We start from the raw sequence: 20,244 nt of genomic DNA, 5'->3' as shown, positions 1-20,244 counted from the left end.
TTATTCTTTTATATGAGGCTATCTGTTTTCTCTGTGCAGTGCCAGATGCCAGGCCAAAGAGTAATGGGGTTGTTCAGGGATTGAGAGGGATGGTTTTGCATTGGCAATGGGAGGTCACCAAACACTAGTAAGATCTTTAAGGTAAACAGAATTAACAACAACCTCAAGTCTAAAGGACTTGCTGCCAGTACTTCTGCTTGAGACCAGTGATCTCTGCTGTGGCTCAGCGAAAAATGCATGCACATGTTTTAGTGGTTGCTAATAGCCACAGAAAGCTGCTGCTATTATACTCCATTTGACAAGAATGGCAAATGTGGTGTCACCAATTTGACATCTACAGTATTTTAATCTCTGGATTAGTGAATAATGTCCTAATTCCCTGATTAGTAAATATTAGGAGTCTTTGCTCTGGGCATGCAGATTGGCTCAGAAATCATTGAGTAAGTACTAAGGTACAGTAACCTAATTATTTGGTTTTACAGTTTAAGTGGCAAGTTCAGAGAGCACACCACTGTAAAAATGCACTTAAAATTGAGTTACAGTTTTGAGACCATGTTTCATCAAATTAAAAAACTGGCAGATACCTTCTCTCTCATCATATAAATCAATGCTTTGTCCTTCATGTTTCTCATAGTGAGTGCTGGATGTTGCTTAGTAGACTCCATGTTTTAAAACTATTCATGGAGCCTTCTTGGTTTCATTTTGTTTTTAAGATGGAGAAATCCAAAAGATATGACATCAGGCAGAATTTAACTGACAAATGTGCAGAATACAGCAATTGTTAAGATTAAAAAAAAAAATGTGATGAATACGAAATTTTCAGTTTCTAGATTTTAGAGCCTATTCACTTAACAGTTGCATATTACTAAAGCTTTGAGCTGACCAGGTAGTATTTTCATATGAATTTAGGTGATAGACTAAAACTTGTTCTTCACGTTCTTCTCAGATAAAAATGTGGTAGTCTTTACACAATACACATGGACTGTCTTTTTCTTTCTCTCCAAATATTTCTGCTCTTCCAGGGTCCAGCATTCTTCCTTGAAGATGGAAAATCTGCAATTTCACTGAATGATGCTTTGATGTGGGCCAAAGTGAATCCATTTTCACCGCTAGGAACTGGAATACGGCTTAACCCATTTTGATGCAGTATTTTCCTCTTAACGTAACACTGATTGTGAAAGGACAGAAAGATGCTAGTCAAGCTCTCTTGGGAGACAAATATTTGGACTTTTAAAATTGTAAAATGAGAACAACGAGAAAAGATTTCTATAGAAATGTTTGTTGATTATCCAAAGAAGTAGTTATTGAGAATCCAAAGAAAAAAATCCTAACTTAATTGACAGCCATGTCTTTTTTAATACAAATTGTTAGACAGCACAGACATATTTCAGCTGAAATTGACTAAACAAATCCCTTTAAAGCACAGAGGCAACCCTACACATCATCAAAATACAGATAAACTGTGAAACCCAAATACTCTTTCAAAGGATTAATGACCTCATGAATAGCCACTGCAACTTGTTTTAGAATGACTGTAATAACACAGTGACTATTTTTTTAATTTTAATTAGTTTTTACACAGGATTCTAGAGCAAAAGTAAAATTTCAAAAGTGCACAGGTGACTTTTGCATTCATTAGTTACATGCATCATTAATAGTAGTACAAAGATGTTTATTAATGTTTTGTTAAGATAGGTTTGAATGTCTAGATTATAATAGTATATTTTCTAAGAAGTTCATCTTTGGCACTTTGTCCCCCTGTATACTCTCAGTGAAAGCTAAGATGTATTTATAAAACCTTTATTTAACAAAGCCTTTGTAAGGAACAGAAAATGTAGTGACGTTATTAAAGTTCTTTATGTACATTAAAATGCTTTCTTTTTACATTTTATATTAGTTATAAGTGTAGTGTGATGGACCAGAAACAAACACTTCGCATAGATTTTTATTTACTGATTGTCATGGTTTTGTGATTTGTTATTGGTAGTCTGCATCATAAGATCATGCAGTGCACTGGGAATTAAAGAGTAATTGCTGCAGATCTGGTCTCAGAAAAGAAGAATGGACCACAATTTGCAGAAGACTTCACATTTTTCATTTCTGTTTTCCACTAAGAGGGAAAGCTGAAACTTACTGTAAGTCATGAGAATGTCTTTCTTTTTGCCTGCCTTGGCTCCGTGTGTTTACTGGCTGTCTCATCTACAGGATCAGAGTAAGGCTTTCAGTTTTTAGATACTCCCTCATTTATTCTATTAGCTTTGATTCCAATTATATTGTACTGTCTTGCATTCCATTATCATATTTAGTAAATTAGTTTTCTCCCTTAGATTGTTACCACTGTTATTGTTTTGGAGTTTTTTTCCCCAACTAGGCCCATCTCCATACTTTTTCCCTTTTTTCCAGGGCTTGGTCCATGGGTTTCAGGCAGCGTCACATTGGGAAGCTTCACCCCATTAGTCACAGAATTAGGCCAGACCAGGGCTGGAATCATGGTGCTATTTCTGTGCTCAAACAGGAAGAAAGTTATGGCAGTAGAATACCAAGATAATTTAAAGTTGTGTATTGTAAGCAATTTAACCATAGAAGTCTTATGATTGGAATTACTAATCTGTAGAAAGCTTGCTTTGGTTATATTATTTTCAGCTCGATGGCATACAAGCAGAAATCTATCTGACCTTCATTACAGTTGTGACAGCTGCTTTAAAATAAATATAAAAATCCTGCTAGTTACTTAAAATACAAAGAAGTTATCATTAGAAACTGGCAGAACTATGTCTAGAGCAATCCTTTTAAAAACAGCAGTAATACAAAGTGGTATTTAGTACATCTTAGTTCTCAATAGCTCTATAAGCACTGCCCTCATCTAGCTAAGGATAACAATGTCAACATGCCAGAAATGTACTATGGAGGTTAAAAATCAACAATTCTCGTTCTCTTCATTTCTCTTTTAAAGTAATTAAATTTTTCATTGCCTGTTCTAGAATTGTATTACAGAATTTCTGTGATAGGAATTTATTGGAAGGAAAATTAGCTGCTTTGTTATGTGTACAAAAATTTCTGTTCATACTTAAGAGTTGGTAATATTATACTTGTTGCAGGTATTGTTTGAAAAATGTTTTCCCTTGTTCAACCTTGTGGAGTTTGGAGAATTAAAGTTAGATTTCAGAACTAAAAATTTATATTTGGTGACAGAATTTTCCAGCATTATCTGATGGGTTGCTTCAAAGATGAAAGATTATTTCCTTTTACCACATAAATCATACAATTTTGTGTGTGATATCTGTTCATACAAAATTGGTGAGAGAAACTAAGAATTGAATTTACAGTCTCATGTCTGATGACAGGATCTGAAGGACTGGCTCAACTGGCACTCTGTTCTATTTCCAAGTTTTTGCTGCATTGTAAGGATTTTTACCAGTACTTTATAACTTGAGTATCTTAAAAATATATAGTCTAATTGCATCAATTTGTTGCCAGTAAGTTGTGCCTTAACACATAATCTTAGGCAGATTTTACTCCCTCTTCAAACTAGAGAGGGAGGGTTAATTTTTGTTTCATTGATGAAATAAAATAAGTCATTGTGAGTAAAATGGTTGTGTTTTGTCTACTGCAGTTTTAACCCCATGTGGTGAAGGAAAGAAATGTTCTTCATTATCCAGCACAGCTAGTCAAATAGAGGTATTTTCCCTTAATATTTAAGAATCTTTTTAAGAGTCTTCAAGTCACTGTTCAATTTTTCTCTAATAATGAGTATTTCTGTTTTAATGAAGAAATTTAGCAAGCTCTATAATAGTGTTTTCTAATAACTATAAATCTCAGCATATTTGAGATGTTAATGTCATTTTATCCGTACAAAATCAAACTTTTTCTGTTGAAAAAATCTGACCAGTACAGACATCTTTAAGCTTCGCAGACTGTAGCCAAATGTGAGATCCTCAAAACACACTTTCCTACATGGCTTAAAAGACAATATTGAGGGAAAGAAAAAAAAAAAGCAATGGTATGAACTATGCCTTAAAAATGAGATATGACACCTTGAAGTTCAATAATATGGAGTTTTCATAAGTGAAAAATATTAAATCCAGAATTACAGGAATTTAACATTACACTAATGCAAGGAAGTACTTCTCTAAAGAATGAAGTTAAACTACCAAGCTTAGATACCTCTTTCAGAATAGATATTACTTTTTTTTTTTTTTTTTAATTTGAAGCTTTCATGGTTATATAGGAATGAAAATCCAGAATCTTTGCTCTTATGATGACTGAAAACAAAGGAACCAAAAAAAGCACTTGTGAAGACTGTCTTTATATCTTAATCTACTTCATGTACAATGTTTAACTTTGTAGACTCTGATCTTCTGTCAGTACCATCTGTGTCAGAAACCTTCACTGAGACATATCAACTTCAGTAAGAAATGAAGCTGAAATGGACGCTAGGCAATATTATATGAACAAGTAAGTTAAGTACTGTAGAAATAAATAAAATCTGTATTGTAGAACATGATATAATCTATTTTTTTTAATTAATTTGGCTTTAAATGAATTTGTGCCTAACTAATGGCCAACTTAGATTTCTCTTTATTGATTATGCAGTCAACACAATTGTGATTGAGAGATTGTTTGTATTTAAAAGTTCCTTATCTCTCTGGTTAATCCTTTCAGCAGTATCCAGATGGTTCTAAATATCTATCGTGAGGGGGGAGTTGTCAGCTGTTTCCCCCGAAGTTCTTTAGAATGAACATATTTTGTCTCTGGTTTCTGATGAATCTATATGCAAACAGGTGGGGAAAAAATCATGACAGCATTAAAGAAGTTGTTTTAATCAGATTTAACCATAAAAATGTAGACTGAGTTTAAACTCTTAGAGTCTCATTTTCCCTTCTGAAGAAATTATTGTAGTCCTATGTATAAAGACAGTGCAGTACCATTTTTGAGGGTGTTACTATTTAAACCAACACAGACAATCCTTGATGGCAAAGAGGAAGAATACATACAAACAGGCTGAAAGCTAATTAATCAGATCAATTTGTGACTATTGGCATCAGTGCCCAAAAGAGCCAAACAGGATTTCAGCATAGTGAATGTACCCAAACTAAATCAAAACACCGAGAAAAGTAAGGAAGGCATTTTTAAATATTAGAATAATTGCTACTGCTGCCGTATTAGGGAAAATCTCAAAGCAATTGATCTTAAATAAATAAATCAGTTTAACACTGCTAACCCTCTCCAAGTCTCCTATTTTGTAAGAAGATGTAGCTTCAAAGTTTTTAAACACATCTATTGGCTGTCTATATAGCAAAAGTTTAAAAAAAAAAAAAAAAAAAAAAAAGTTTAACCCCTACATGATCCAGAAAAACAAACTTACATGAGGTAACAAATGCTGCTTTGGGATACTAGCTGTATTCGTGGAGGGTATGATGCAATCCAAATGGTGAACCACACGCTGTCCAAAACTTGGTTTAATGTTAAACCGTCCTTTAAGACAAAAATACCACGCTGCTCATTTCAGCAGTATGTTGAGCATCTCATCAGTTAGTTGTTTACTTCTCCAGTTTATCTGTACGCTGTAACTACCCTGCTCCCCATTTTACTTAAATGCTCAGATGATCTGGCAGCTCTATAAAAATAACACACTCAGAAGAAAAGGGGAAACGTTAAACATGTTGTAAGGTAAAAGTACTCTGTATCTTCTTCTCAAACAGAATATTTTTTGTATGTTTAAATAGATGAAATTGTTTCAGTGTTTTATTAGTTAAAATGCCTGAGATTGTAAATAAGCATTAAACAAAATGTTTGAGATTGCACAGTATGTCTTAACCACACATGCTCAATTTGAACAACTTCAAAATATTTCAAGACTGTAAAATCATCAAGTCACCGCAGTTAAACACACTACTTGGCAAAGAAAGTCTTCAACTAGAGAAAACAAAAAACTAAATAGCAAAAAAAAAAAAAAAAAAAAAAAAAAAAAGGCCTACAACTTGACTATTTATGTCTTGATGGTGATCCAGAGCAAATTTTTCATTTGACATGATCAAGTTAAAGACATACTTCTTGAAGTCTAATATCTAATTTCTTTGCTTAAGCCTTATTTACTCCTGCAGCTACCTTTGATGCACTCCTAGTATGTGTAATTTGTAATGTGTAAACAATTTAAGATAATTTGACTTGGTCTGTGGTATAGAAGAGATTGACACTAGAATGTTAGGTTTAAATTTGGTGCCAGAATTTTCAGAAGGATAAAGAAAACTCACAGGAGTGCAGCAAAAGGCTCCAAAATGGAAACAAACCAGAGAATTCAGTTTAATTTTGGAAACCGCGTCATGTTTTCACTGGAGATGGAGCATCCTCCATGACAGAGTGTGCTTTAGGTAATGTTGGTTATAAAGCTGAATATAAAGAAATTCAACTGAAATGCTGTGGCTTGCAAGACTGAGATCAAAGTAGACAGGCTCATGATCTCTTCAGACTCAAAAACATGCAAACTGGTTGCAGTAGAACTGATGCATGTAAAAGCATGTGCCTGCAAGACTGAGGGACTTCTAAAAGTCATATATTGTGTCTTGGAGAAGAGTAACAAACATTAAAATGAACGGAGTTATCACTGTTTGATTTTTAAAATGTCTTTCACTGCTGAGGATTCTTTGATAGTATCAGTGACAGAGGATAACTGATCCAACTCGTAGCATTTAGTAAGTTAAATTATCCTAATAAGCAGAAAGAGGAAATAATCAGCTTTTGTCCTTTCACCTTTTCTTAAAGCTGAAGCAACTCAGTTCTTCACTCTTCATATGTCATATGCACTAGCCCTCTAGCTACTTTGATGGCCCTCCCTACATTATGTTAATCATAGAATGTGCATTTGTACTGGGGAATTCAAAGCTCTTTCTCGGCCAGCTGCCTGCAGTTGGTAGCAATGTGTAGGTTACTTGGTTGCCAGGACAGGATTTGTCTTTGTTCAGCATTGAGTCCTGTCATTTCTCCAGCCTGCTGGGATCTCTCTGAACTTGAAGGAGCCTCTAGTGTGCCAGTCACTCCCCCATTTGCTCAGTGTCCTCTCTCTCCATGTCCACATGATTAATGAAGATGTTAAGCAGCCCTAAGAACTGATAGCTGAGGGAGGTCACTTGTAACTGGCCATAGCTGGACTACATGGAACAGCCCTTTAATGAGAGAGTCCCTTTAATCTGATGGTCCAGACCATCTTCCCTCCAGCTCATCAACCACTTAGCCACTCACTCTCTATCTTGATAGTTCAAGAATACTGTGGGCCTTTGTGCTATGAGCATTTCTACCACGAGCATCAGGGCAAGCTACAGCATCTCTGCTAAGTGCCTCAGCCAAGAAGAGCTAAGGAACAGCGTGGCTTCTTTCAGTGGTAAGGAGTAATAGAGGGGGATGTTTAGTGATAACATTAATGGTGAAAGTTATTTAATACACTCACGTGGATTCTCTGCCCTCTCTTGCATCCTCATTCCTATGTGCATGTTAATGATGGTAATGGCCTTCTGTCTATTGATGCAGATGCTGGGTTCTACCAGCATCTCTGTCAACCTGATGTTACTCTTGATGGCTGTGGAAGCTGTTGCTCTGATAGCTACTGGTAGCTGTGTCTGGTAACAGCAGTCTGTGAAGTCAATCTGCATCTCTTGAAGACTTCCAATTCTTAAAAAAAAAAAAAAAAAAAAAAAAAAAAAAAAAAAAAAAAAGTGTTTGGGAATTAATTACAGTAAAACAATGGCTAAGTACCAGTTCATTTTTATGGCTTTATAATTATTTTCACATTGACAACAGTAAAGCCCATACGCACTCAAATAGCTCAGGCAAAGTGATGCACAGAGAGATAATGGACGAGCTGATGGCAGAAAGAAGTAGCTATTAGCAAAAGTTTGGCTAATATTCAAAACTCACTTCAAAACACCTTTTTGCTTGCCAAGCCGGGGCCGGGCAGGAGAGGTCACCTGCGGGCATTGCCCACTCACCGGCTGCTGGTCAGCGCGCAGCAGAGCTCTCGCAGCAGGCTCTCTGCCGCTCCAGGCTTACAGTGAATCGTTCCGTCTATCAGCTCCTGTGTGATGTCTAACTGTTGCTTTGCCAAAAACTTGACGCGGAAAGAAAAACAAGAAAAAAGCAATTACAAATTAGAAGCTCAAGGAAGGAGCACGGTCTGTGGCTGAGAGGGGCCGCTGAGGGGGGCAGGGGGCAGCAGCCGCCCCAGAGCCGCCCCTACGCTCCCGCGTGCCGAGGCGCCCTCACCCGCCGCAGGTGGGACCAGTTGCTCAGCTTGGTGGCCAGCGAGCAGCCGTTCGTGTAGGCGTCAGGCCGGACGTGGGCGGGGAAGCGGCGAGACAGGATCTCCGCCACCAGGTACCCGTTGGAGAAATCCCTGTCAAGACAACGCGAAAAGCGCTGGCACCGCCTCCCGCTCACGGCGCCCTCCCTTTCCGCGGCGCGGCATGGCGGACCTGCGGTAGTTCCGTGGGCTGACGGAGAGGCCGAGGCTCAGCAGCCAGCGGAGCACGGGGCGAGGCAGCTCCGGTTGCCGGAGGGCCATAGCTGGCGGGGCTGCACTCGCCGCCTCGTGGCGCTGCCGTCACGAGGCGGCCCACGCAGGAAGCGGAGCGCGTGTGGTGTGCGGGTTGTGTGAGGCGCCGCGGGGTACCGGCTGCGTTTGTCTGCAGTGCCTTACGGCAAGCCCGCGTGATGTCACAGTTGGGTTCCAGCGCGGAATGGAGATGTTACACGATATATATGTCTTTGAGAAATTGTAGGTTGCTCCAAAAGTAACGCCTTCTGCTGATGAACGTCAGTGGGTGCCATCTTTTCGGCATGAAGGAATTTGGTGGCACACTTCTGAGGCCTGTCTGTGTCGCGCCTCGTGTCAGGCTGCCCCTCTGCTGCCACACAGCAACAATGTATCATAGAATATTGGTGGGAAGGTTCAACCTCTGCTGCCATACTATCAACATCCGTCTCTGGTCTCGTGTGCCAACATCGTAAATAGGAGGCATTGCTTTAAGAGCATCCGTTCTTTAATTTCTGACTAATCGTGTTTTTTGGAATTGCTTTACCAAACGCTGATGTTGTCTATTTGGTTAGTATGTATTTCTGGTACATGACATGAGAATGGGCTGATCTGAAAGCCTGTCCCACAACACAGTCCTGCCACAGCAGCTGCCTGAGTTCCCAGTTATGTTTGTTCCCATCCAACCTGTCTCAGTTTGCTGAAGGGATCCTATTTTCATGTTATTATCTGTTAGCAAAAAATTAAAGATTTAAAAGTGAGTATTACCCAAGATTCAAGTCACAAAAATACCCCTGCAAGCTGGATCTGGGTTAATCTGCTTGCCTACTGCTCCATAGAATTAAGGAGAAAGTAGTACCCTGTAGCTCGCACCACTTAAGAGGATCTTGTTTGCTCTTTGGATGACTGCCGGAATTAGTGGCAATAGATAGTGCAAATGGCATGACAGTGCAAATCCACCTAGATGACGTAAGACAGCAGGGACTCTAATGCCTAAAGCCAAACCAACATTCTCTTTTTTTCTCATGCAGCTTTTCCCAAGTCAAGTTTGAAAAGCACTCTGCACACCTGAAGGTAAGCGTCCAAGTGATCTTGCTCTGTGTATACAAGCGGAGTAGTGCAGTAGTTGTCTTGGCACTACTGTGTTTCTTGAAATAATAATGGTAATGGCATTATACAGAAAACAAAACATTCTAAGTTTCTGAGTGGGGAAAAAAAAAACAACAAAACAAACAAAAAATCTAGACGCTACTCTACCTAACTTGCTCAGTGCATGCTCTAAATCCTTAGGCTACGCACAGTATGGAATCCTAAGCAGTCTCTCCTACCTGCATCCGATCTTCCTTTACAGGGACTCCAGAAGAGGCTCTCACTAGAGTTTTTGCAAGGAGCAGAATAAAGTAAGATTCCTTTGAACAAGGATAAAAGTCAGAAAGCTGGATTTTATTAGGTGGACATAAATTAGCAACTGAGTATTAGGCTTGTAAGTAGAAGGCGGACCAACTTTTTACATGAGCAGATAGTGATAGGACAAGGGGAAATGGCTTTAAACTAAAAGATGATAGATTTAAGTTAGATGTTAGGCAGAAATTATTTACTCAGGGAATGGTGAGGCCCTGGCACAGACTGCCCAGAGAGGCAGTGACTGTCCTGTCTCTGGAGACATTCAAGGCCGGGTTGGATGGGCTCTGGGCAACTTTATCTTGTGGTTGGCAACCATGCCCACAGCAGAGGTTTGGATCTTTGTGGTCCCTTCTAACCCAAGCTGTTCTATGACACGATGCAGTAGCCTTCAAAAATCATGCAATAAATTATGTTTTTCTCTGAGGCAGATTACGTATATGTCCCTAAGTTATGATATAGCACTGTTAAGGAAAGATTCCAAGAATGCTCTGTTACAAAAGGGGATCTGAAAGTATTTCAGCATTATGGCTTCCCTATAATTTGTAAACTTATATCTTTACAGATTTTCTGTTTTAAAAAGTTACAAATAATTTATAAACTAGATATGGCTAAAAAAAGAAAAGCTCAAAACACAAAACTCCAGTTCAGAGCACAGGCAGTGAGGAAGAGCAAAGGAAGTTTCTCACTGTCATTAATTAAGTGTCTATATAAAGAAAAGGAAGAAAAAATGGCTATTTATTCATTTATTTATTTTTTTTTAATCAACATTTGTAGTGTACCTACCACCAAGTATTTTTCAGTACACAAACAACAGATATTTAAAAACACATAAAATAATGACTCCAAATGGACAAAGTTAACAAATATAAATGAAGAAACGCTGCAGTTCCCATGTGCCAAACAGATTTTAAAGTATAAATACAAATAAAATTAACAGCACTAAAGCTAATTAGTAAGTGTTAAGCTAAACCTATACAATCATTTCCCAGAGTATCAGCACACTTATTCAATTCAGCCTTGTTAGCACCTTGGTACCAGTTGCTGAATGGCTCCCAATTGTGATTACATGCCAACACCAGGTGTCAAAGATTTGTGTCTTTTTAAAGTAATATGCAAAAGGCTTTATTTTCCGCCCAGCAGTTCTTTAGGTAAAATTTACAATAAACAGAAGACTTGTTATTCAGCTTTCTAAAGGTTAATTATTATGTTATCTATACTGTAAGAAATTCTTCAGTATTGTTGGCAATTGGAGTTGTGGGACAAGATGCAGTCTAGCTCTTCCTATGTAATTTCGGATACGTAGTCGACAAAGCTGACAAAGAGAAGATGGTGTGGCTGCCAAAAAAAAGAAAACAAAACAGGAGTTTAATTACATAAGGGTGAGTTTCATGCCAAAAAAAAAAGATTTTGACATATTTGCTATATGCTTCTAAAAATCCTCTAGTCTTTGATGGCCTCTAGATAGCCAGTTCACAAAACCAGTTGGTTTTAGTGTGGATTGGTTTTTGTTGTTGGTTTTTTTTTTTTGGTTTTTTGTTGTTGTTGTTCTTAACAGTAGGCTGTTTTGAGGGAAGCATTGAAACAGTGCCAGTTCACCTCTAAAGAGATGACAATTAGCTGAGACAGTCACTTCTTTGCTTTTCTTTGTCTTCACCTGCATCTTGTGGCCTTTGTGTCTTGTCTTACCCTTACATAAGACAGCTTGAACAAATCCAGATCCCTTTGGGATATATTCATTTCCTCCCTCTCTCAGACTAGTCATAAGAGACTATTTGTATCAATTGTTATTTCTCAGGCAATTACAAAGTAAGCAATGTTTTCTAAATTTCATTTAAATTAAAAACCTCTATGGTCTTTCATCGTACACTATTATTAAGCATTTCATATCAGATAACTCGTTATTATTTGATTTTAAAAATTCCTTGTTTGTACATTCATATGCATAACTGGGAATAGACTGAAACAGTTTATAACATTACCTTGTGAAGTATGACAAGACTTTCAAACAAAAAAATATATTTCCAATATTTACATATTTTTTATCCACACTCAAAATAAAGGGCTTTACACGTATATTAGGAACACGTGTATTTTTTAATTTTGGGATGGTTGGCAAAAACTAAATACATTTTTAATCTGAAATTGAAGTATCCTGTTTCTTTATTGCAAGATCTGATGTAGCCAATAAAAATGCAGTTTTATTGTAGTTTAACACCTATTAAACATAAAAAGATGTTTTTTCAGCTTGAATAAATTCTGATGCTGCATGGCTGTGTGCTGGCTGTGGCCTGAAAGTAAATATTACTAGTTACTTTTATAGTTAAAAAAGGAACTTGGCTGAAAGTAAACATATTCAGTTGTTGGGGTTCTTTGTTACATGTTTGTTTACAAAAATACACTTGCAAAAGCATATGTAAAGCTTACCTTCATGGAGGAGCAGCAGCCTCTCTACTAAACTGCGAGGAGCAGCTAAATCAACAGGCCTCTCAAAATCTGTGTTTTTGGCATTTATGTCTGCCCCAAATTCAAGGAGTAAGTTTACAATCTCTGTACTTGAATGCTGGGCAGCAGCATGCAGTGGAGTTTCCAAATGCTTTCCCTTCTGCACATTGGCACCTGGTGTGCAGGCAAAGAGATGTGAAGAAGAGATTAATGACAATTGTCATTGAGTAAAAATCCGCGCTGTCTGGGAATGCAACAGTGAATTTAGCCACTTTATTGATTTTATTACATACCAATATAGCTAATCCTATCACTGAACCTTCTGATCATATAGTTATCCTAGATGTTCTTACAAAGCACAACAAGATTTTAAAGGAAAACACTGTACAGAAAGAAGAAAAAGAAAAAAAAAAATCAAACTAAGTAATGTGAGCATCGTAGTTGCCCTAATTATCAAAAAAATACATTTAAAAAAATTGCTACAGGGACTGAACTAATTTGCAGTGCTGCATTTATATTCATAAAATAAAGTTCATACAAGAGTTAAACAAAAATAGCTAGTATGGGAAAACTCTTCTAAGCAAGCTGTTAACCTTTCCCCTCAAACAGGATTTCTCCAACAGTCATCCTATTAAAAAAAGAATCTTATTAAAAGAACTGTACTGATCTTTTGAGACCAAAAATTGGTTTCTGTACCAAATTTTGGCACTGAATAAATGTTATTTGCCTTTTAAATTCCCACTTGAGTTAAAGAACTTTTTAATATCAGAGGCTTAGCAATCTGATTCAGACTCTAAATAGGTCACTTTTACCAGCATGAACATTTTAAAAATGCTTCCACAGTGTCATTCTCTTGCCTGTTTCACTGTCTGTTAGCATTATACCTCCCAATACACTCTAAATAGCTGATCAATTAAAAATTCAGATTGACATAAGTAGCTAGCTCTGTTCTCAATTTACATACACTTCTCTGCTTTATCACAACAAATGTAGAATATCCTGTTACTGCCTTTAATCTATGCCAGCATATGAATCTCAAAACATGCCAGTTATATTTCTAGGTTCCTTAAACATAGAAATTATGAACTAGAGAACTGACTTCAAGAGAAATATTTTAATTGCTCGTTTGTATTCTTGATAACCTGCAATTAACTAGAAAAACAACTGAAGTGCAATGATAACAAAGCAGTAATTATTCAAATATAATTTTTCATTCATTTTTCTGCAGGACACCGAAATCCTGTATCTCATTACCTGAAACATAGCAAACAATCCTTTGTGCAGATACTGACACTGGACTCATGCTGACACAGACTGAATGTCCAACTTCTGTTTTTGTTGATTAACTAAATAAAACAAGGTTTAGGATGAAGTACCTTTTACCTCACTGCTTCTCTTTGCAGTTCAGCCTCTATGCTTTGTAAAAAGATTGAATTCAGAGTACACTGAAGATTAAAAAGAATGGGACTACATTGCCAAAAAAAAAAACCTGTTGAAAGCATACTGTATAAAAAACTTTTAAAAGCAACACCTTTCTCAAAGCTAATTTTAACTTTTTTTTTTTTTTTTTTTTTCTACAGAAAATGAGTATCTACTAAGCTGTGGTAAGTGCTGAATATTTTGAAGGCCCATTTCTTTTAGTCTTGATGCCTTTTCCACTCATATTTGTTATGCCAAAAAAAATAAAAAAAAATAAAAAAAATAGATGCAGTAAGTTGATGTAAGAAAAAATGCATTACAGCAAAGTTACAAGTGTCCTGCAAGCAAGGGTTCTAGTTTTGTTGACTGAGCACAGATTATTTCAAAACTCAGTATGCTTAACTAGACAAATTAGCAATACTTTTATTTAAATAATGACATACCTGCATAAAGAAGCTTTCGAATACAATGGATCTGCTGTGACACACATGCTACATATAGAGGTGTTCCTAAATGAGGAAGGTCTTGGTCAACATCTATACCCCAGGATATCAGTACCTCCAGACATTCACTGTGTCCTGTCAGTACAAAGCGTAATAGTTGGTTCAGTAAGTTGGCTCAGACAAAATGGGACTCCTTTCCTCACACTACATTATTGAGATATTTGTCAACTGCTTGTCTGTTGAGCATGTAATTTCTTACCTCTGCTGGCTGCTTCGTGAGTTGGTGATGGAAGACAGGACTCCCACTGAGCTTTGGCACCATACTCTAACAGGAGCTCAGCACATGCTGCGCTGCCTCTCGAACACGCGTTAAATAAGGGTGTCACTCCATCAATTGTTGTAGCATTTACCTAAAATATATAAAATCGAGGTAACAAAAAAATTGAAAGAAAAGTAGTTTTAAACAGAATATAGCTAGAAACTGCATGAAAATAGTGACAAACTTACTGGTTAGAATAAAATAGCTTAGCTGTTCAGTCCTTGCTCTGTTGTTCTCCCATCACCACACTCCTCAGTTTACTGTTGCTCTTGTTAAATTATGTTGAATGAAAGAAAATACACTTTGTATGCTGAAGACCACATATTATCATTTGGGCAGTAAATGACTTAATTCTCAGAAGTAATTGCACTTGGCTCTTTTCACTGATACAAAAATCCACACCTCTTGTAGTAATGGGAACCTTCTCTCTGTAGCTTTAGCAGACTGCAAACTTCATATTAAATGCGGGAATTATTTGCCTTTCTGTGTTTTTAATCTCTCTGTTGGAGTGGTATTTCATGGAATGAGACAAGGCTAATAGGGAGAATGACGAGAAAGAAAAATTGTGATGATGCTAAAGGAAGGAACACAGGTATTTGGAGAGAGGAATCTCGCCAATCCTCTTACGTGCATCCTCTAAACCCACTCCAACCATGAAAAGCACTACAAAAATTGAGATACGAAAATAAAATTTGTTCTTATAGATTTGTAAGTAGTATCTATATATATTCTACATATATAGAATCCCTGCACCAGCTGAAGTGGACAGAGACTGCTTTTTGGAATGCATCTGTGTTTTTCTTATCTGTTACTTACACATATTCCAGATGTTTCCCAAAAGTAAATTGTTAGGACAATAAATATTCCATCACCATGATGGAATATCACCAATTACAACTGAGAAACTGTAACTGTTGGTGAATATGATCTCAGCGCAAATTGTAGTAAAAATGGACTGTGAATTCTCACTTTCTGTTTGGGATAACAGGTAGAGAGTCTGTGTCATGAATACAGAAAAGAGTCAGTGTACTGACTCAGTGTACTCAGACCAAAGAATCTTAAGAGCATTTAGCACAATGTGACAAAAGTTATTCCAGAGATTAAAAGAACAGACTCTTGGAAGCCACTCAATGGAAATCAGCAAAGGAGAGATGCATTCAGAAGTTTAAAAGATAAATAATGCAATGAAATTCTGGTAACACTACTAGCAGATTCTGTCCAGTTGACTACGCTCAGTTCCTTCCCAACTCCCATCTGTTTTCCCTGTTACTGTTCTTCTGTTTGAGATCTACTCTTACATACACGCTTAAGTAGTTTTTGTTTCATTTTTTCATTTAACCTAACATCTCTATACTGATGCTTCTTTGAGCCAAAACTTTCCTTTGCTAGCTTTCAGATGACAGCTTATTGTAATTAAGTCAATGTCATCAACAGAGTATAGAGAAATACCAATGTAAAAAAATAAATCAAGGAATATATCCTTCTTAGTTAAACCAAAGTTAGCATTGGACTTCATATACAAAAACACCCTTACATTTGCTCCTGCTTCAAGAAGGATCCTTGCACATCCTACATGATCTCCCAGGCAGGCTTCATGAAGTGGAGTTACTTGGTCAATAGTTAGTGTGTCTACATTGTAACCCTAAACAAGATATGAATGACATATGAAGATCGTATGAAAGCTGTTAGGTCACACTACTTACTATTCAAAGGAATAATTCATAACACTCTACTTGCAATAAGTAAATCTTTAGTGAGCATATAAAAAAAATCTTTCATCAGTCAACATAGATAGCAGAATCAAAGTTGTCAGCTCTTCTTTTTTAAAAATCAGAAATATTAGATCCTGGATGGGGCATAAGGGGGTATAAAGACAGTGGAGCCTGACTCTTGAGATGCACAATAATCAGACAAAAGGCAACAGAAACAAGTGGTGAAATCCGATTAGTTGTATGGGAAAATATAATAATTTGGTATGGGGATGGTGGAACCCTGGAACAGGTCTGCAGAGAGGTTTGGGAATCTTTATGCTTGGTAATCTTTAAAAACCCAACGAGGCTTCTGGGTTTAAATGGCACTGTGATTCTAAGAGTTCTCTGACTTAAGGGCTGAAATATCTAGAGACATCAGCTTAATATTAGCAAGGAGAATACTTCTTGGATTGATAAAAACATCAAACACTGGATTTTTCTGCAGAGGGTACTGTTCAACTCTTAGAAGCTAAAAATTGTATTCATCAATTTTATTCTTTACTGTAGGAGCTAATATGACTAATATTAACACACAGTGGTTTATAGTCTCTCCCTTTGCTGTTAACAAAACAATCTTTTTTTAATCACAACTGTGCAAAGAACCGGAATTTTTCAGTGCCTTCCCTCTAAACAAGTATCTTCCTGGCTAGCTATCTTTTCTGAGTGAAGCAGAGCTTTTGGACTAAATGATCTCTGTGGGTCCCTTCTGACTCGGGATGTTCCATGATTTTATGTATATTGATTCACAGGAGGAGAACACTGATAGAGTTACAGCTTTGATAAAGATTGATTTTATGAAGCTTAAAACGTACAGATAAAATACTTTAAATATCAATTTATATCTTATTGTAACAAAAATTAGTAAATTTGTGTTTTCTCAAAAATTCTGGTGAAAAAAAAGAAAGCAAAACATACTAAATCTGCATTAATAATTATGCTGAGAGATTAAGTAGCATTAAAAAGTTAAGCAATTTTAAGAACACAGCCTTCACCTGTGACAATAAAGTCTTTAGAGAAAGAAGACGTCCTTGACTGGCTGCCTCATGCAGAGGTGAGCGATCTGCCCAAGAACCTATGTAATAACAACATTTATTGAGTAAACCATGTGAATAAGAATGCTTTTGGAATGCAGAGAGCAAAGCAAGAAACATAATGCACAGAATGAAGTGAAATGTCCTGTGAAAATAATTCTTCCCCTGTAGAGACTGTATTTCAATTGATTTGTTCATAGATAAAGCTGTTATATTAACTGTAAGCATCTATAATAAATGATTACATAGAACAAAATATTGATATATTGATTTTAATAATATGATGCAACAGATGCATTTCACCATATTTTTAACTCTATTTTTCATTATTTATTTTTAATTATCTTACAATTTATTTTAGCAGCTGGCAAGTAAGTTTACAGGCTTCAACAAATTGATATTTAAACCAAAAACAGATATAAACCTGCCTGAAAAAGTGCTGATAAAACTGAAGTATATGAAATCCAATTTGGAAATCTCCATGTACAACAAGATTCATTTCAAGCTACTACACATGTACAAGAGAAATACAGTGAGAATCATAGTACAAAAGGTTGCTATAGAAGGAACAGGATATTATGTTCTCATCTTGATAGGCTGTTAGCACTAAGAATAAGAAGTTATCCTTAATGCAAAAGCTTGTATTTATTGCCAGGACTCACCACCCTCAAGAAAGGACAAAAACAAAAATAAAACTCACAGTATCTCTCTACCTCATGCTATCCCAACCCTTACCTCCAACCCAACCCCAGAGTCAACCAGTGGTTCCTGTTGAAGAGCCTGTCCTTTGCTATAGAAGGCTTGCTGCTGATAGGATCACAGGCAAAGCTGATACCCATTTTTTGTATTAATTTTGCAAATTAAATTCTGAGACCATGTAAGAAAGAATCATCTTCAAAGTGTATTGTGAATTACTGATACTTATAAGAAGAAATTACTGGGAATGTAAAGAGGCTAATTCAATTACTGACGTGAAACCTGTAGCTCTCTGAATCTTTCTGACACTGACAGAGACTTTATTCTTGTCTAGCTGTCTGGAATGAATGCTAGAGCTTGGTCTAGGACTTATTTTGCTATTACTGTTATGTTGAAATCATACAAAATGTGTTAAATAGTGTAATTCCCACTCAGTTCATTTTCCTACACCATTTTTTTCTCTGTTCTAATATTTTTTTCAGAATGATGTGCACTAAGCTCTGATAATCTCTGTGTGTGTGCTCACTCTGTGCATTCTCACAAACATTGTTCCCTATGGTTTTTATTTCTAGTAGGAAAAGTTAAAAAGACATATACAAATTGTTTGGAATTGTAAGGGATTTTATACAACAACAACTGAGTTCAGAAATCATACTGACCCGATTTTTACAAAATAACAATAGTTTTTCAGTGCTATGTACCATAGAACCAGCACTCATGTTGCTCTAATTCAAATAAAATAAGATTCATTAAGTTCTCCTGCTGGCAGTTGCAAAATTCCTAAAAAATTATTGAAGACTGCATTAATGGTTCCCTTTGAACTTTATTCCTTATCTCCATACATGAGATTTTTTCTCAGTGGTTATTTAGCCTATTCATAAATTAACAGGAAGAAAACAACAACAAAAAGAAAACCCTGACACTTAACTATTGTAAAGAAAAACATCTAGTAAGATTGTAAACATCATTAATTCTTTTCATCCATTAAGTATAAATATACTTAGGACATTTTTGTGTGTGTGTCCATGTATAACTATCAGAACAAAGATGCAGACAGAATGTGAAATCAACTTTGTTTCCACCTTTCATTCCATCTTCTTCTTCCCCCATAGAATGCTCCGAAGAACATCTGTTAATATAATTATTAAAGTGACATCTGAAATTCAGTGATGCCAGATCCCACTCTGAAGTCTGTATTGCATCTACACCCACCTTATCTCCCTGCCCTCACACAGAGACATCAGCAGCTGGCTGCTAAAACCTTTCAAATCTAAATGCTTGCACCATCTCTATTAGAATAAAAATCTTAAAGCAAAGTACTGCAGAAAACAATTGTGCAAATCAGGGTTGGGAAAAGCTTCCACATTCCTACTGATTTATTGGTAAACATAATAATTAACCATGAAATACCACAGAGATGAAAATATGTTCAAAATAAACATGCAGCATTAATAAACATCAGATTTGTTTTAAAATAAATTTTGTATCGAGATTGCTGCCTTCTGCTATTCTACAACCTTGCTAAGCCTCTTATTTAAAAAGCATCAACAAGAATATAAATAAATGAAGAACTGTTTTAATTCAGCATTGTCTGTGACAGCAGAATTAGTAATATAGTCTATTCCAAAACTGTTCATTTATTAAGTACCTACTGGTGCAGTTTCTGACAGATGCTGAGTATGTTGAATACAAGGCATCTCTATCTTTATTTACCACTAGCCACACTAGTCCCAAGTTCTCTGGCGTTCATTCAGGAAGGGCAGCCTACATTACTTTGTAAACTCTAATAAGGAAAGAATAAATAGACTAAATAGAATAAATAGACTCATTGTATTAATGGGCAAAGTTAAAAATAAATTAATTACAAATTATCATACAATACCTAAATCTCCATCTCCCCATGGTACTTCCAAACAATTGCAATTATAAATCCTACTCATTTCTTTCAATCTGGAAAAAAAAAACAATAAATTTAAATAAACCCATTCTTGCTAGCTTGGCCTGTTCTTAATACATTCCTACTGTGTTTGGAAGGAGATCGGCGGCTGACTGTAATACGAACTTTCACCCTGCCATAAACACAGCTCTGAAGATATGAGCATATGGAGTTGCCAGTTTCTTTTCTTATACCAAAGGACAGTGACCTCTTTTTTTTTCTTTTTTCTTTTTTTTTTTTTTCCCACATTTCTTTTTTTAATTAACTTTGAAAAGTGTC

General features: G+C 36.4%; 3 protein-coding genes and 1 long non-coding RNA gene across 10 annotated transcripts in view; 2 read left to right on the top strand and 2 right to left on the bottom strand.

The window, feature by feature from the left end:
* Positions 1 to 1,616, top strand: part of WDR17 (WD repeat domain 17) — a 38,977-nt gene extending 37,361 nt beyond the window's left edge. The window contains exon 30 of the mRNA XM_042811449.1: positions 1,023 to 1,616. Coding sequence (XP_042667383.1) covers positions 1,023 to 1,142 — 120 coding nt within the window. The 3' untranslated portion in view covers positions 1,143 to 1,616. The remainder of the gene's footprint in view (positions 1 to 1,022) is intronic.
* Positions 1,351 to 8,554, bottom strand: SPATA4 (spermatogenesis associated 4). 3 transcript variants are annotated; one of them, XM_042811456.1, is made up of 6 exons: positions 8,466 to 8,554; positions 8,257 to 8,386; positions 7,983 to 8,101; positions 7,445 to 7,665; positions 5,366 to 5,475; positions 1,351 to 2,501 (listed from the first exon to the last, which is right to left on the bottom strand). In XM_042811456.1, the coding sequence occupies exons 1-6, from the start codon at positions 8,552 to 8,554 to the stop codon at positions 2,496 to 2,498; spliced, it is 675 nt and encodes a 224-aa protein (XP_042667390.1). In that variant the 3' UTR covers positions 1,351 to 2,495. The 3 variants fall into 3 exon arrangements, with proteins under 3 accessions (XP_042667390.1, XP_042667391.1, XP_042667389.1); XM_042811457.1 differs by having other exon boundaries at positions 1,351 to 2,110; XM_042811455.1 differs by lacking the exon at positions 1,351 to 2,501 and adding an exon at positions 4,596 to 4,767.
* LOC122156605 lies at positions 8,281 to 20,024 on the top strand. Of its 2 annotated transcripts, none has more exons than XR_006167547.1 (4): positions 8,281 to 8,367; positions 9,556 to 9,598; positions 13,951 to 13,974; positions 19,142 to 20,024. It is a non-coding gene; the product is annotated as an uncharacterized LOC122156605 (long non-coding RNA). The 2 variants fall into 2 exon arrangements; XR_006167546.1 differs by lacking the exon at positions 8,281 to 8,367 and adding an exon at positions 8,642 to 8,711.
* ASB5 (ankyrin repeat and SOCS box containing 5) overlaps positions 10,657 to 20,244 on the bottom strand; it is a 36,394-nt gene continuing 26,806 nt past the window's right edge. For 2 of the 4 annotated variants that reach the window (XM_042811453.1, XM_042811454.1), the window contains 7 exons: positions 19,912 to 19,979; positions 17,295 to 17,374; positions 16,086 to 16,193; positions 14,492 to 14,642; positions 14,233 to 14,367; positions 12,353 to 12,544; positions 10,657 to 11,263 (listed from right to left, as the gene is read on the bottom strand). In XM_042811453.1, the coding sequence (XP_042667387.1) occupies positions 11,136 to 11,263; positions 12,353 to 12,544; positions 14,233 to 14,367; positions 14,492 to 14,642; positions 16,086 to 16,193; positions 17,295 to 17,374; positions 19,912 to 19,969 (852 nt within the window). In that variant the 5' untranslated portion in view covers positions 19,970 to 19,979 and the 3' untranslated portion in view covers positions 10,657 to 11,135. The remainder of the gene's footprint in view (positions 11,264 to 12,352; positions 12,545 to 14,232; positions 14,368 to 14,491; positions 14,643 to 16,085; positions 16,194 to 17,294; positions 17,375 to 19,911; positions 19,980 to 20,244) is intronic. The other 2 variants (XM_042811450.1, XM_042811451.1) reach the window with 1 other exon arrangement.

Source organism: Centrocercus urophasianus, unplaced genomic scaffold (genome assembly GCF_019232065.1).
Source record: "Centrocercus urophasianus isolate 14NV4802_14NV808 unplaced genomic scaffold, USGS_Curo_1.0 seq_13, whole genome shotgun sequence".
NCBI classification, from domain to species: Eukaryota; Metazoa; Chordata; class Aves; order Galliformes; family Phasianidae; genus Centrocercus; species Centrocercus urophasianus.
This window is presented reverse-complemented; position numbering and strand designations above follow the sequence as displayed.

Bases quoted from the DNA above. Each gene is read 5' to 3' on its own strand.
- SPATA4 (XM_042811457.1), bottom strand. From the start codon at position 8,554: ATGGCCCTCCGGCAACCGGAGCTGCCTCGCCCCGTGCTCCGCTGGCTG. The intron at 8,387-8,465 runs GTCCGCCATGCC...TTGTCTTGACAG, and splicing joins AGCCCACGGAACTACCGCAG to GGATTTCTCCAACGGGTACC. The intron at 8,102-8,256 runs GTGAGGGCGCCT...TTCCGCGTCAAG, and splicing joins ACTGGTCCCACCTGCGGCGG to TTTTTGGCAAAGCAACAGTT.